At 35.1% G+C, this 15,216-nt stretch overlaps 1 protein-coding gene across 1 annotated transcript in view; it reads left to right on the forward strand.

Annotated features, from left to right (window-relative positions):
* Positions 1-15,216, forward strand: part of ALMS1 (ALMS1 centrosome and basal body associated protein) — a 216,461-nt gene that overhangs the window by 95,789 nt on the left and 105,456 nt on the right. Inside the window, exon 12 of the mRNA XM_077842914.1 lies at positions 7,131-8,980. Within this exon, the coding sequence (XP_077699040.1) occupies positions 7,131-8,980 (1,850 nt within the window). The remainder of the gene's footprint in view (positions 1-7,130; positions 8,981-15,216) is intronic.

Raw genomic sequence — 15,216 nt, forward strand, 5'->3', positions numbered from 1 at the left:
TTGTGTGACAGGGAAGAACTTTATTTTCTGGTTTGTGACATTGAGGTCTGTGACTTCTGATATTAAGCTGAGCAATGAGAATAATATAAGCTGATAAGCTCAAACAGATCTTATAAGTAAAAATTTTAATTAAGAAATTATTTCTGAAAATAAAGGACATGTATCAGCTGAACAGTACTTTTTTTCAGTACTTTTATATAAGTAAACTATAAATGGTATAAGTAAACTATAAAAGTATAAGTAAATATATATAAGTGAACTATAAGGTTCACCCATTTTTATAATTCATTGTTTTTTACTTCATTTACAGAAATGTATAATAACCTGAATTTAGAACATTTTTATCATCCTCTCACCTCCCCTTAGTTCTCCTAACCTCAGGCATAAACTAATCTGTCTCTATTGCCTATTCTGGATATCTGATATAAATGGAATCATAGGTGAACTTTTATGAGTGCCTTTTTTGTATTCAGTATAATGTTTTTAAGACTCATCCATGTTGTGTAGTAGCATGAATGAGTACGTTATTACTTTTTATTGCCAAATAATATTCTTTATATAGATATATATTATTTATCCATTCAAGGGTTGATAGACCTTTGCTTCTTTCCACTTTTTTGCTTTTATGAATAATGCTGCCACGAACATAAGTGTACAAGTTTTCGAGTGGTCATGTTTTTATATCTCTTGGGTACATGCCTAAGTGTGGAACTTCTGGGACAATGTTTAGCATTTTAAGGCGCCACTGAACAGTTTTCCAGTGTAACTACACCATTTTATGATCCCATTAGCAGTGTATGAGGGTTCCAATTTCTCACATTCTTTCCAAGTTGTGTTTTCTTTTTGATTATAGTAGTTCTATTGGATGTAAAGTAGCATTGTGTTTTTTATTTTCTAATGATAAAATAGAAAATTTTATTGTAATAATGAACATCTCTTTATGTGCTTGTCATTTGTTTATCTTTGTAAAAATGTTTCTATCCCAATCCTTTGCCCATTTTGTTTTAATTAATTAATTTATTTTTTATTTGTTTTATTTTATTACTTAAATTCCAGTTAGTTAGCATACAGTATTAATACCAGTTTCAGCATACAATATAGTGATTCAGCACTTTCATACCAACAGCCAGTACTCCTCACAAGTGCACTTTTTTCCCCTTCCTTTGCCCATTTTAAAATTGTCTTTTTAAAGAGGTTAAGAGTTCTTTATTAATTCTGAATATTAGTCTTTTTTAATAGATACATTGTTTGCAAATATTTTCTCCCATTCAGTGTGCTGTCATTTCACTTTCTTGATGGTGACCTTTGAAGCACAAGTTTTTAAATTTTTTTTATTTTTAATTTTTATTTTTTTTACAAGTTTTTTATTTTGATAAAATCCGATATACACTTTTTCTTTATTGCTTATGCTTTTGGTTATCATAGTAAGAAATTGTGGCATAACTCAGAAATACAAAGATTTCTCTTTTTGAAGTTAGTTTTAGTTCTTATATGTAGGTTTGTGATCCCTTTTGAGGCAAAATAAAATTTATCTTTGAAAATTCTGATAAAATATACATAAAATATACTAAATTATTTTTAAGTATGCAATTCAATTGTGTTAACAATATTCACACTGTTGTATGACTAACCTCTGGAACTTTTCTTGTAAAACTGAAACTACATCCATTAAACCATAACTTATTTCCCATTTCTCTCTAACCCTTGGCAACCACAATGCTAATTTCTTTCTCCATGAATCTGACTCCTTTAGGTATCTCATAAAAGTGTGATTAAACAATATTTGTTTGTGACTGGCTTATTTCACTTAGCATTATTGTCCTCAAGATGCATCCATGTAGCATGTGTCAATTTCTTTCTCTTTTAAGGCTAAATAATATTCTTTGTATGTATGCACCACATTTTGTTTATCCATTCATCCATCAATGGACCCTTGAGTTGCTTCCTCTTTTTGATTGGTTATAAATAGTGCTGCTGTGAACATAAGTGTACAAATATCTCCTTGAGACCCTGCTTTTTAATTTTTTGGGCTATAGACCCAGAAGTGGAATTACTAGATCATATGGTCATTCTCTTTTTAAATTTTTGTACAATGGCCATACCATTTTTCCACAGCAGCTACACAATTTTACATTCCCTCCAGCAGTGCACAAGGATTCTAATTTTGCTGCACATCCTCTCCAACCTGTTATTTTCTGGTGTTTTTTTTTTTTTTTTTTTTTAATAATAGTCATCTTACAGATGTAAAGTGGTATCTCATTGTGCTTTTGACTTGGAGCTCCCTGATGATTAGTGATGTTAAGCATCTTTTTGTGTACTTGTTGGCCATTTGTACATCTTTGGAGCAATGTCTGTTTAAGATGTTTGCCCATTTTTGAATTCTTTAGGGATTTTGTTTTGTTTTGAGTTGTAAGAGTTCTTTATATATTCCAGATATTAACTCCTTATCAGATATATGATTTGCAAATATTTTATACCATTCTGTAGGTTGCCATTTTACTCTGTTGATTGTGTACTTTGATGGACAGAAGTTTTAAATTTAGTATGTATTTGTGTTTTATGTAATTTACGTGTTACATATAATGATACATTTTTATCTTTATGTATTATATATATAATTGTATATGTACACAATTGTATATATACAATTTTATATACTAGTGCTGCCTAGAGATAATTTTTAGGTATAGAATGCAAATTCATTCTTTTTACACATGGAAAAATCAGTTGTCCTAGCACTGTTTATTGAAAAGACTATTCTTTTCCTACAGATTTTGTCTCCTTTGTTGAAGATCAAATCACCATAAATGTTATTTATATGAACTATCAGTTCCCTTGATCTACATGTTTATCCTGTGCCAGTACTACCCTGTTTTAATTACTCTAGCTGTTGTATGTTTTGACATCAGAAAGTGAATCCTCCAACTTTGTTCATCCTTTTCAGTGTTGGTTTGGCTGCTATGGATCCCTTGAATTTCTACGTGAATTTTAGGATATGTTTTTCAAATTTTTGCCAAAAAAAAAAAAGGCAGCTGGGATTTTGATAGGAATTGTCTTGAACCGATAGATAAATATGAGAAATACTGCCTTTTCAACAATGTTTTCTAGTGTGCTAGTTTTGTATTTATTTTGGTAAATATACTCTATTTTATTTTTTGTGCTATTATAAATAGAATTGTTTTCTTGAGTTTCATTTTTGGATTGTTCACTGTATGTTGAAATACAGTTGATTTTTGTATATTGAGCTTGCATCCTGCAACTTTTCCAAGCTTGTTTCTAAGTCCTAGGTGGTTTTGTGTGGTTTCCTTGGAATTTTCTGTATAAAAATCATGTCATCTACAAAGAGAGACAATTTTACTTCTTCCTTTCCAATTTGGGTTTCTTTAATTTCTTTCCTGATTGCCCTGGCTAGGGCCTCCAGTATGATGTTGAATACAGGAAGAAGAATGGACATACTGTCTTGTTCTTGTCCTAGGGGAAAAGCATCTAGTCTTTCACTATTTAGTATCATTTAACGATATTAATTCTTCCAATCCATGAATATGGAATATCTTTTCGTTGTATGTCATCTTCAATTTCTTTCAGTGTTTTTAATAGCTTTCAGAGCTAGGTCTTAAACCTCTGTGGTTAATTTTAGTCCTAGGAGTTTTATTATTTTTGGTGCAATTGTAAATAGGATTATTTTCTTAATATCTTTTTCTGCTACCTCATTTATTAGCATATAAAAATGCAACCGATTTCCATATATTAATCTTGTGTCCATTTACTTAACTGAATTCATTTGTCAGTTCTGGTAGTTTTTTGGTGGAGTCTTTAGGATTTTCGATATATACTATTAGGTCATCTGCAAGTAGTGCAGGTTTTACTTTTTCCTTATCAATTGGATGCCTTTTATTTCTCTTTTTTGTCTGATTTCTGTAGCTAGGACTTCTGTACTATGTTGAATTAAACTGGTGAGAGTGGATATCCTTACCTTGTTCCTGACCTAGGGGAAAAACTCTCAGTTTTTCACCATTGAGTATGATGTTAGCTCTAGGATTTTTATATATAGTCTTGATTATTTTGAGGTATATTGTCTCTAGAGCTACTTTGTTGAGAGTTTTTATCATGAATGGACGTTGTACTTTATCATATGCTTTTTGTGCATTTATTGAGAGATCATATTGGTTTTATTCTTTTTCTTGTTAATGTGATACTACAAACAATGAATGGGTCAACCAAGAAATCAAAGAATAAATCAGAGAATACAGGAAGACAAATGAAAATGAAAACACAATCTTTGGGATACAGCAAAAACAGTTCTCAGAGGAAAGATTATAGCAATACAGGCCTACTTCAAAAAGCAAGAAAAATCTCAAATAAATAACCTAACCTTATGCCTAAAGGATCTGAAAAAGAACAAAGTCTGGAGCCAGTGAAATGAAAGAAATTAACAATTCGAGCAGAAGTAAATGAAATAGAAACTAAAAAAACAATAGACCTGATCAATGAAACCAGGATCTGGTTCTTTGAAAAGATTGATAAAATTGATAAACCTTTAATGAGACTTATCAAAAAAAGAAGACTCAAGTAAATAAAATCAGAAACAGAGGAGAAATAACTGATACCACAGAAATATAAAGGATTATAAGAATATTATTAAAGATTATATGCCAATAAATTGGACAACCTATAGAAGTAGATAAATTCTTAGAAACATACCACCTTCCAAAACTGAATCAGAAAAAATACCCAGAAACTTTGAACAGACCAATTAGTAGCAATGAAATTGAATCAGTCATAAACTCCCAACAAACAGAAAAGTCCAGGACCAGATGACTTCACAGGTAAATGCTACCAAGCATTTAAGGAAGAGTTAATACCTATTCTCAAACTATTCCAAAAAGTAGAAGAGGAAGGAAACTTCCAGATTCATTTTGTGATGCCAGCATCACACCCTGATACCAAAATCATATAAAGACATTACAGAAAAGAATACAGTAAGCCAGTATCTCTGATGAACATAGATGTAGAAATCTTCGACAAGATATTCAAATTCCATCTAACAATGCATTTTAAAAAGTCATTCACATGATCAAGTGGGATTTATTCCTGGAATGCGAGGGTGGTTCAGTATTTGCAAATAAATTGACATGATACATCACATTAAAATGCAAAAGGATAAAAACCATATGATCATCCCAGTAGATGCAGAATCATTGTAGTTCAATTTGCATTTCCTTAATGTTAATCGTGTTGAACGTGTTATTATGCCCCCTATGTCCCATCTCTGTTCTATTCAGTGAAATGTTGGGTTTTTGCTCATTTTTCTAATTGGATTGTCTTTTTTTTTTTTTTTTTTAAGCTGTTAAGGTTTGAGACATCTTTATGTATGTTAGATACAAATCTTTTATTGGATATGAGATTTGCAAAGTTTTCTTCCAGCTTAGAGCTGGGACAGAGAGGGGCATGTCATTGCTGCTGAATGGCAAAGCCCAGTCTCCCTGTGTGGTCTCCGCTGATACCACAGAAAGGGATATAACTCATTACCATCCATCTAGGGTAAAAATAGGTCCTGGGGTCCTGTTGGCTATCTCTGATACCTTGGCTTGGATGTTGGGGTGTCTTGTAATCATTTAGCAAGGGTAGAGGTTTAGGCTCCTCATTTGGCCTTTGGTGATATGAAAAAAGCTGGGTTTTTTTCTGTGTTGTTTGGCTGTAATAGAGCAGTTTTGTTCTAAAAGTTTTCTGTCTTGCTAGACTTCACTTTTACTATTTTTTTTAGCTAATGAGCGTGAGTTTTTGTTAGAGCCTTTGCCTATGCCCTTTTTTCCTGTATTACTGGCTTCTTTAGCTCCTAAATCTGGAATATATGAGATAAAAAGAAAACCCAGGATTTCACTACCGTGTCATTCCTCAGGTCCCAAAATCCATAGCCAGCCTGCCTTCTCTGCATCTTTCAGATGATTCTTAAATTTGTTTTATATATAATATCTAGAACTTTTAATTATACTTACAAGATGAATAGGAAGTACAACTACTACTCCATTATGTCAAAAGTGACAGCATAATTTTAGTTTTTTTTATTTGAAATCAAAGGTGGCTGTTATCAAATAGGATGCCAAGTATTAACTTTATAGGTAAAATACAGAAATCTCAAAGAGATTTTATATTTATGGTAGCTTTAGGTTCTGATCCAACACTCCAGGAAGAAGTACTCATTCTTTTTCCTATTCTTAGGAATACTCCTTTCCTTATTCTTACTGGTAAAACATTAGGTGATAGGCCAAGCTTCTATAACAAAGAGACCTCAAAATACAATGGCTCAAATAAGATAGAATTTTTTTTTCTTTTTTTTTTCTAAGATTTTATTTGTTTATTAATGAGAGAGAGAGGCAGAAACACAGGCAGAGGGAGAAGCAGGCTCCATGGACTCGATCCCGGGACTCCAGGATCACGCTCTGGGCCGAAGGCAGACGCTAAACCTCTGAGCCACCCAGGGATCCCCTTATTTTTCTTTTATATGATAGTCTAGGATAGGAAAAGGAGCTCTGTTCCTTGAAGTTATCCAAAGACCCAAGCAGGCTTGGCAGCTAAGCCATTTTTACACATGGCTTCTGAGATTGTTCTAGATATTACCATTTTCAGCTGGCAAAAGTAATGGCGATGGTAATGATGGTGGTAATAGGGGAACATGGAGGTCTAGAATTTGATTTTCTAAGGACAGGAAGCAGAAGTTACACTTAACTGCTTTTGCTTATATCTCATTGGCCCAAACCTAGTCATACTTATACCTAGGTACAAAGGAACCTGGAAAGCTCTCCAGCTTTGTGGCCATGTGAGCAGCAAAGGTTAGGGTAAGGGACCTCTGTTACTAAAAGAAAAAAGGTAAGAATACTAAGGGCAGTAGTGGTCTTTATTTTTGTTACTTTAGTGAAACAGTTTTAGAAGGAATTAACTATATGGTCTTAGTTATCATGAGCCATTTTATCCTATAGTTAACTGTCTTTTTTTGTTGTTGTTGTGTTCTTACCTGTTTTATTGTAAAAATGAACAGGACCTTTGTGGTTAAATCTTAGCCTGGATTATATAACTGGTTTTTATATAACTATTTGGACTACTTCAAGTAAGAACTTGTTTATATCTTCTAGGGTTTACAGAGTCCACGGGGAATAGGATGCAAGCCAGAAGCTGTATGTAGTCACATTATTATTGAGAGCCATGAAAAAGGATGTTTCAGGACTCTAACTGCTGAACAACCACAATTGGATAGTCACCCTTGTGTTTTCAGATCTGCTGACCCCTCAGACATGATCAGAGGACAACGGAGTCCATCATCATGGAGAACCAGACACATCGACCTTTCCAAATCACTAGACCAGTGTAACCCCCATTTCAAAGTTTGGAATTCCTTGCAGTTACGAAGTCATTCCCCATTTCAAAACTTTGCAGCTGATGACTTCAGAATTAGCCAGGGTCTTCGAATGCCATTCCATGAAAAGATAGACCCTTGGCTGTCAGAATTAGTAGAACCTGCTTCTGTGCCACTTGAAGAAATGGATTGTCATTCTTCATCACAAATGCTGCCCCCTGAACCCATGAAAAAGTTTACTACTTCCATCACTTTTTCATCTCACCGACATTCTAAATGCTTTTCAGATTCCTCTGTTCTTAAGGTTGGTGTTACTGAAGGTAGCCAGTGTACTGGAGCATCTGTGGGGGTATTTAATTCTCATTTCACTGAAGAGCAAAATCCTCCCAGAGATCTAGAACAGAGAACCTCTTCCCCTTCATCATTTAAAATTGTTAGTCATTCACCAGATAAAGCTGTGACTATTTTAGCAGAAAGTAGCAGGCAAAGCCAAAAGTTATCTGTTGAACATTCTCAGCAAGAAGAAAAATTCTTAGAAAGATCAGATTTTAAAAGCAGTGACTCTGAGCCCAGTACCAGTACAAAGTGTAGCAATGTCAAGGAAGTTCATTTTTCTGATAACCATACCTTCATTAGCATGAGCAGACCAAGTTCCACACTAGGAGTAAAAGAGAAGAATGTAACTATAACTCCAGATCTTTCTTCGCACATTATTCTTGAACAACGACAGCTTTTTGAACAAAGCAAAGCCCCACATGCAGATCACCATGTGAGAAAACACCACTCTCCCCCTCCTCAACATCAGGATTACGTAGCTCCAAACCTTCCTTGTCGCATTTTTCTTGAAAAACAAGAACTCTTTGAACAAAGCAAAGCCCCACATTTAGATCATCAGATGAGAGAAAACCACTCTCCCTTTCTTCAAGGTCAGGATTATATAGCTTCAGACCTTCCTTCTTCCATTTTTCTTGAACAACGTCAGCTCTTTGAACAGAGCAAAGCCCCAGATGTAGATCACATGGGAAAATACCATTCCCCTCTTCCGCAAGTTCAGGATTATGTAGTAGAAAAGAATAATCAACATAAATTTAAATCATACATTTCTAATATGATAAATGTTGAAGCCAAGTTCGATAATGTGATCTCCCAGTCAGCCCCAAGTCAGTGTACATTAGTAACATCTACATCTGCATCTACTCCACCCTCAAATAGAAAAGCACTTTCTTGTTTTCGTATAACTCTTTATCCCAAGACTCCTTCCAAGTTGGATAGTGGAACCTTAGATAAAAGATTTCACACATTGGATCCAGCTTCTAAAACAAGGATGAATAGTGAGTTTAACTCTGACCTACAAACTATATCTTCAAGATCATTGGAACCAACCTCCAAATTATTGGCCAGTAAACCTATAGCACAGAATCAAGAATCTTTAGGTTTTGTAGGACCTAAATCTTCACCGGACTTCCAAGTTGTACAGTCTCCTCTTCCAGATAGTAATGATATTTCTCAGGACTTGAAAAGCATACTTTTTCAGAATAGCCAGATAGTAACCTCAAAGCAAACACAAGTGAACATTTCAGATTTGGAAGGATATTCCAGTCCAGAAGGGACTCCAGTATCTGCAGATCGGTGAGTCTCATTGTGATGACAAGCAAGCTGATGGAATTTGTGATAAAGGGTTTTAAATACTTAAGCAAATGTAAGTTCTTGGGAAAGGTAGTATGATTTTTCTTAGGGGAGGTTGTATCTGACTAGTCTTCTAGAAGTCTTTTAAGGCATAAATTCCTAAATAAGAGAGAACATCTGAAAGTAATATATCTTTTTTTTTAATTTTTATTATTTTTTTCTTTGTTTTAATTTATCATTTTATTTATTTATTTTTTAAAGATTTATTTATTTATTTATTTATTTATTTATTTATTTATTTATTTATGATAGAGAGAGGCAGAGACACAGGCAGAGGGAGAAGCAGACTCCATGCCAGGAGCCTGACGTGGGACTCCATCCCGGAACTCCAGGATCGCGCCCTGGGCCAAAGGCAGGCGCAAGACCACTGAGCCACCCAGGGATCCCCTTATTTATCATTTTAAAAGGCTTTTGACAAGACTTGGCATTAATTATTTCAGAACATCAAATTACTTTGGGAAGAGTCTTTGATCATCCCGTGGTACAATTTACTGATTTATTTATTGTATTGGAAATATGCTGAAGACCAGGCTTTGGGATGTGTGCATATGTGCTCACTCTCTTGCTTATTTGTGCATGCTTCCTCTCTCCCGTCTCTCTTAGTTTCCATTTCATGATTCAAATATTTAGTATTTACAATGAAAGAAAGGTAACTTTCCAACAGAGCATCTTGGCAGATATCACTTTAGCCAAGTTATCAAGGCTAATATCATTGGTAATGCTATCAATATAATGCGCTGATGTGATGCCCCACTTTGCAGTGTGTTCTAAGAAAGGAAACCTAGGTCGGAACTAAATACATTAGAGCTATATTATTCAGCCTAATTTTAAGACTGTCATAAATTCAGCTTTACATTTTGAATCCTTTAAAATACAGATAAACAGAATTACCCTCTCTGTTTCATGTTCCACCTTCTACTTGAGAAGGCATCATATCATAGTGAAGAGCCCTGGGCTTGGAAAGAGGGAAGGGAAAAATGTTTATTCAGTATCTACATGTGGTAGTCGTGGCAATGAGGGACTTATACATGTTATCTCATTTAATGCTCATGATAACCCTATGAGGTAGGTCATGGTATTCCTGTCTACCTCTGGGAAACTGAGACACTGATACTGCTTCTTTTGCCAGCAGACAATATTGCCTCACATGATGCTGTGCTGTGTTTTGTTTTGTTTTTTTTTAAGATTTATTTATTTATCTTATTAAAGGTAGGGAGGGGCAGAGGGAGAGGGAGAGAGAGAGAGAGAATCTTAAGCAGATTCTCTGCTGAGCATGGAGCCTGATGGGGGCTCAGTCTCACAACCCTGAGATCACAACCTGAGCTAAAACAAGAGTCATATGCTCAACCACCTGAGCCAGTCAGGTGTCCCACACATAATACTGTTTGTAAGCAACAGAATGGGCAGTCTAGTTCAGTCTGTTTAAAGCAAGAGCTTGTTCACCACATGGTAATGTCTCCCCGAATCTTGAACCCTGCTTTCAGCTCCTCTGTCAGCTCTCCTCTTGGACAGGTCATTTAATATCTTTGGTGCCTGTATGCAGATGATGATGGAAGGAAAAGGCTTAAAAAGTTGAAAGGCCCTTATAGTTCTTAAAGTTAGTGATTTAGAATATGGGCCTAAAAAACAGGGTCAGTCTCTACTTTCACCATTATAATACTGAATTAGAGTTGAATTCCCTGAATTAGAAGAAAATAATAGATGACTATAAATATGAACTAATAATAATGCCGTCTGTCTAGAATGTACTAAATGCTATCTGTTATAGTAGATGCAGATATCATTTTATACTTAATATAATCATTATTTTAAAATCCTAATCCTAATATTTTAAAATTAGATGTTTTGCCCAACATTGCATGGTTATTATTAAATGTTAGAGGTGGCATTTGAATCTAGGTTTGTCCAACTCCAGAGTCCATAGTAATTCAGATGGTGCCTGGGTGGCACAGTCGGTTAAGCATCTGCCTTTGGCTCAGGTCATGATCCTGGAGTCCTAGGATCGAGCTCCACGTTGGGTTCCCCCCTTAGTGGGGAGTCTGCTTCTCCCTTTGATCCTCCCCCACTGATGCTTTCTCTCATTGTCTCTCAAATAAATAAAATCTTTAAAAAAATGCAGTAGTTCAAACTATACAATATACATATATACACTAATCTGTATACATGTGTTTATGTATATATGTGAATAAAATACATAAATATGTATTATTTTTAAACTTTTGTTTTGAAATTATTTTATATTTACAGAGGTGCTACAAAAATAGTAGGAAGACTTCTTGTATTAACTATTTATTGCTGTGTAACATATATTACTCTGAAATGTAGTAGCTTAATAAATATTATCCCAATGTTAATATGGGTTTTGTGAGTCAGAAATCTAGGTGAGGCTTAGCCAGGTGCTTTCATTTCAGCTCAGGATCTCTTTCAAGGTTGCAAACAAGGTTATTGCCTGTAGCTGTAGTCCCATCTCAAGGCTTGATTGAAAGGATGTGCTTCCAAGCTTGTTCACATGGCTATTGGCCAGACATCATTCCCTTCCTTCCATAAGGCAGCTTAAATATGCAACTAAATGCCCCTCTAAGTGAGCATGAGAGAAGAAGGAAGGATGCCCAAGAGAAATGTCATAGTCTTTGTAACGTCACTTTCTAAGTGAACCTCACTACTTCTGCACCTTTGTCTTCAATGGAAATGAATCACTATTTCCAGCCCACACTTCAGGGTTAGGGGATCATACAGGGGTGTGAATACCAGGAATCAGAGATCATTGGGAAAAATATCTTAGAGATTGCCAATATGTCCTTTACCAAAGCTTTCTCTGTGTTAACATCTTAACTGTAAAACATTTACCAAAAACTAAGTAATTATCCTTCATATAAAATTATAACTAAAATATGGACTGATTTGGATTTCACCTGATTCTTTCCAGAAATGAACCTTTTTTACTTCAGATCCAACCCAAGATACCACCTTGCATTTTAATTGTCATGTCTACTTTATTTCCTTCGATCTGTGGCCATCCTTGTTTTTTATGACCTTGACACTTTGAAAAGTTACTTTGGAGAAAGTTTTTATTTAGTTTTGCCTGATGTCTCAGGAGTATATTGAGGTTATGCATTTTCAGTGCATTTCATTAGGGAGCACATTAAGTTGATATGCATTACTGGTGATGTTAACCTTGATTACTTGACTGCAGTGGTGTCTACTAAGATATTGCACTGTACAGTTACTGTTTTTCCTATGTAAATACTAGATATTCGAGAGAGAAACTGGTAGACTATGTTAACATCCTGTTTCTGCTTAAACTTTCATCATTAATTTTATCATTCATCACTGGATCTTGCCTGTAGCAATTATTACTCTGGTATTCTAATGGAGTTTTTATATTTCTTTCATGTCTATTATAAAGTGGAATTTTTCTGTAAGCAAGAGCTATTACTCCTCCCCCATTTAATTATTCCTTTAGTTATTCATGTACATCAGTATGGATTCAGGAAAATTTATTTCATTCTTTGGATTATAATCTAATACTACTCAAATGATTCAAGTTTTAGCTATTGAAAGCACTTTCCATGTTGGCTTCTCTACTCTGCCCCAGGCCCCACTCCCAATCAACCATTTCTCCCAAGAACCCTTGTTCCCTGTTTACCTCCCTCCTTTCCTTCCTTTATCTTTCCTTTCTCTTTTCTTTCTTGAAAAAAGGATTTTTTCTAGCTTTTTTGAGATATAATTGACATAAAACATTGTGTAAGTTGTTTTGAAGCATGTTGATTTGATACACTTATATATTGCAAAGTCATTACTACCATAACATTAGCTAATACCTCTGCCCTGTCACATAATTACCTTTACTTTTTGTGGTGAAAACTTTTTGTAGTTTAAGATCTTTTTAAACAACTCTCAAGTGTATGGTGTATATTATTGTTAGCTATCATTACAATGTTGTACTTAGATCCCCAGAACATGTTCATCTTCTAGTTGGGAGTTTGCACCCTTTGACCACAATCTCCCCATTTCTCTCACCCTCCACTTCCTGATAACTACCCTTCTATTCTCTGTTTCCATGAGTTTGGCTGTTTTAGATTCCACATATATATCATACAGTTTTTGTCTCTCTCTGTCTTTTTTCACTTAGCATAGTGCCCTTAAGATACATCTGTGTTGTTGCAAATGACAGGATTTCCTTCTTTGTAATGGCTGAATAATATAATAGATGGACACTTAAGTTGTTTCCATATCTTGGCTGTTGTGAATAATGACATGGGAGTGTAAATCTCTCTTCAATGTCCTGTTTTCATTTCCTTTGAATATATACCCACAAATGAGATTTCTGGCTCATATGGTAGTTCTATTTTTAAGTTGTTGTTGTTGTTGTTGTTGTTGTTGTTGTTGTTTTTACATTTTAAAAAATTTAAATTCCATTTGCCAACATAAAGTATACACCCAGTGCTCATCCCACAAGTGCCCTCCACAGTGCCTGTCACCCAGTCCCCCCCCCTCCCCCCCGCCCCGTAACCCTTTAAGTTTTTGAAGAATCTTACTGTTTTTCATAGTGGCTATATCAGTTTACATTCCCACCAGCCAGTAGTGCACAAGGGTTACCTTACCTCTGTATACTCACCAACATTTATCTCTTGTCTTTTGATAATGACCATTCTAACAAGTGTCAGGTGATAGCTCATGGTTTTCATAGAGCTAGAGGTTTGCATGCCCATTGTTTAATTGGATTATTCATTTTGGGGATGTTAACTTGTTTGTTTCTTTGTTATTGAATTGTATGCATTCTTTATATATTTTGGATTTTAATCCCTTATCAGATAAATGGTTTGAAAATATTTTCTCCCACTCTGTAGTTTCCCTTTTTACTTCGTTGTCTATTTTGATATACAGAGCTAGAGGTTTACACCTTTTCATGTACCTGTTGGCCATTTGTATGCCTTCTTTGGAAAAATATCTGTTCAGTTCCTCTGCCCAATTTTATTTTGTTTTTTAAGCTTTTATGTGAATTCCAGTTAATGTACAGTATCAGTTTCAGGTGTACAAAATAGTAATTCAGCACCTCCGTGCAATACCCAGTGCTCATCACAACAAGTGCACTCCCCAATCCCCCTAACCCACCCAACCTATTACCTCCACCCACCTCTGCTTTGGCAACCATCAGTTCTCTATAGTTAAGAATCTGTTTCTTGGTTTGCCTCTCTCCCCCTTTTTTCCCCTTTGCTCTTTTGTTTTTTTCTTAAATTCCATATGAGTGAGATCATATGTTGTCTTTCTCTAATTTATGTATAATACTGTCTAGCCATCTCTAACCATCCATGTTATTGCAAATGTCAAAATTTCATTCTTTTTATAGCTGAGTAATATTATATATACCACATTTTCTTTATCCATTCATCAATCGATGGACCCTTGAGCTATTTCCATAATTTGGCTGTTGTAGATAATGGTGTTATAAGCATCAGGGTGCATGTATCCCTTTAATTAGTGTTTTTATATTTTGGGGGTAAATGCCCAGTAGCACAATTGCTGAATGGTAGGGTGGTTTTATTTTTCACTTTTTTAGGAACTTTCATATGGTTTTCCACAGAGGCTGCACCAGTTTGCATTCTCACCAACGGTGTAAGAGGGTTCTCCTTTCTCCACATGGTCGACAACAGATGTTGTCTCTTGTGTTGTTGACTTTAGCCATTCTGATGATGTGAGGTGATCTCTCATTTAGTTTTGACTTGCATTTCCCTGATCTGTGATGTTTAGCATCTTGTCATATGTCTGTTGGCCATCGATATGTCTTCTTTGGGAAAATGTCTGTTCATACTTTCAGCCCATTGTTTAATTGGATTATTCATTTTGGGGATGTTAACTTGTTTGTTTCTTTGTTATTGAATTATATGCGTTCTTTATATATTTTGGATTTTAATCCCTTATCAAATAAATGGTTTGAAAATATTTTCTCCCATTCTGTAGTTTCCCTTTTTACTTTGTTGTCTATTTTGATATACAGAATATTTTTGGTTGACGTTGTCCCTCATACTGAGTTTTCCTTTTGTTGCTTATGCATTTGGTGTCACATTAAAAGTCATTACCAGTGCTCCTGAGTAGCTCAGTTGGTTAAGCGTCTGCCTTCGGCTCGGTCATGGGTCCTGGGATCGAGCCCCTCAGCAGGCTCCCTGCTTAGCAGAGAG

This window comes from Canis aureus, chromosome 12, assembly GCF_053574225.1.
Source record: "Canis aureus isolate CA01 chromosome 12, VMU_Caureus_v.1.0, whole genome shotgun sequence".
Lineage (NCBI taxonomy): Eukaryota > Metazoa > Chordata > Mammalia > Carnivora > Canidae > Canis > Canis aureus.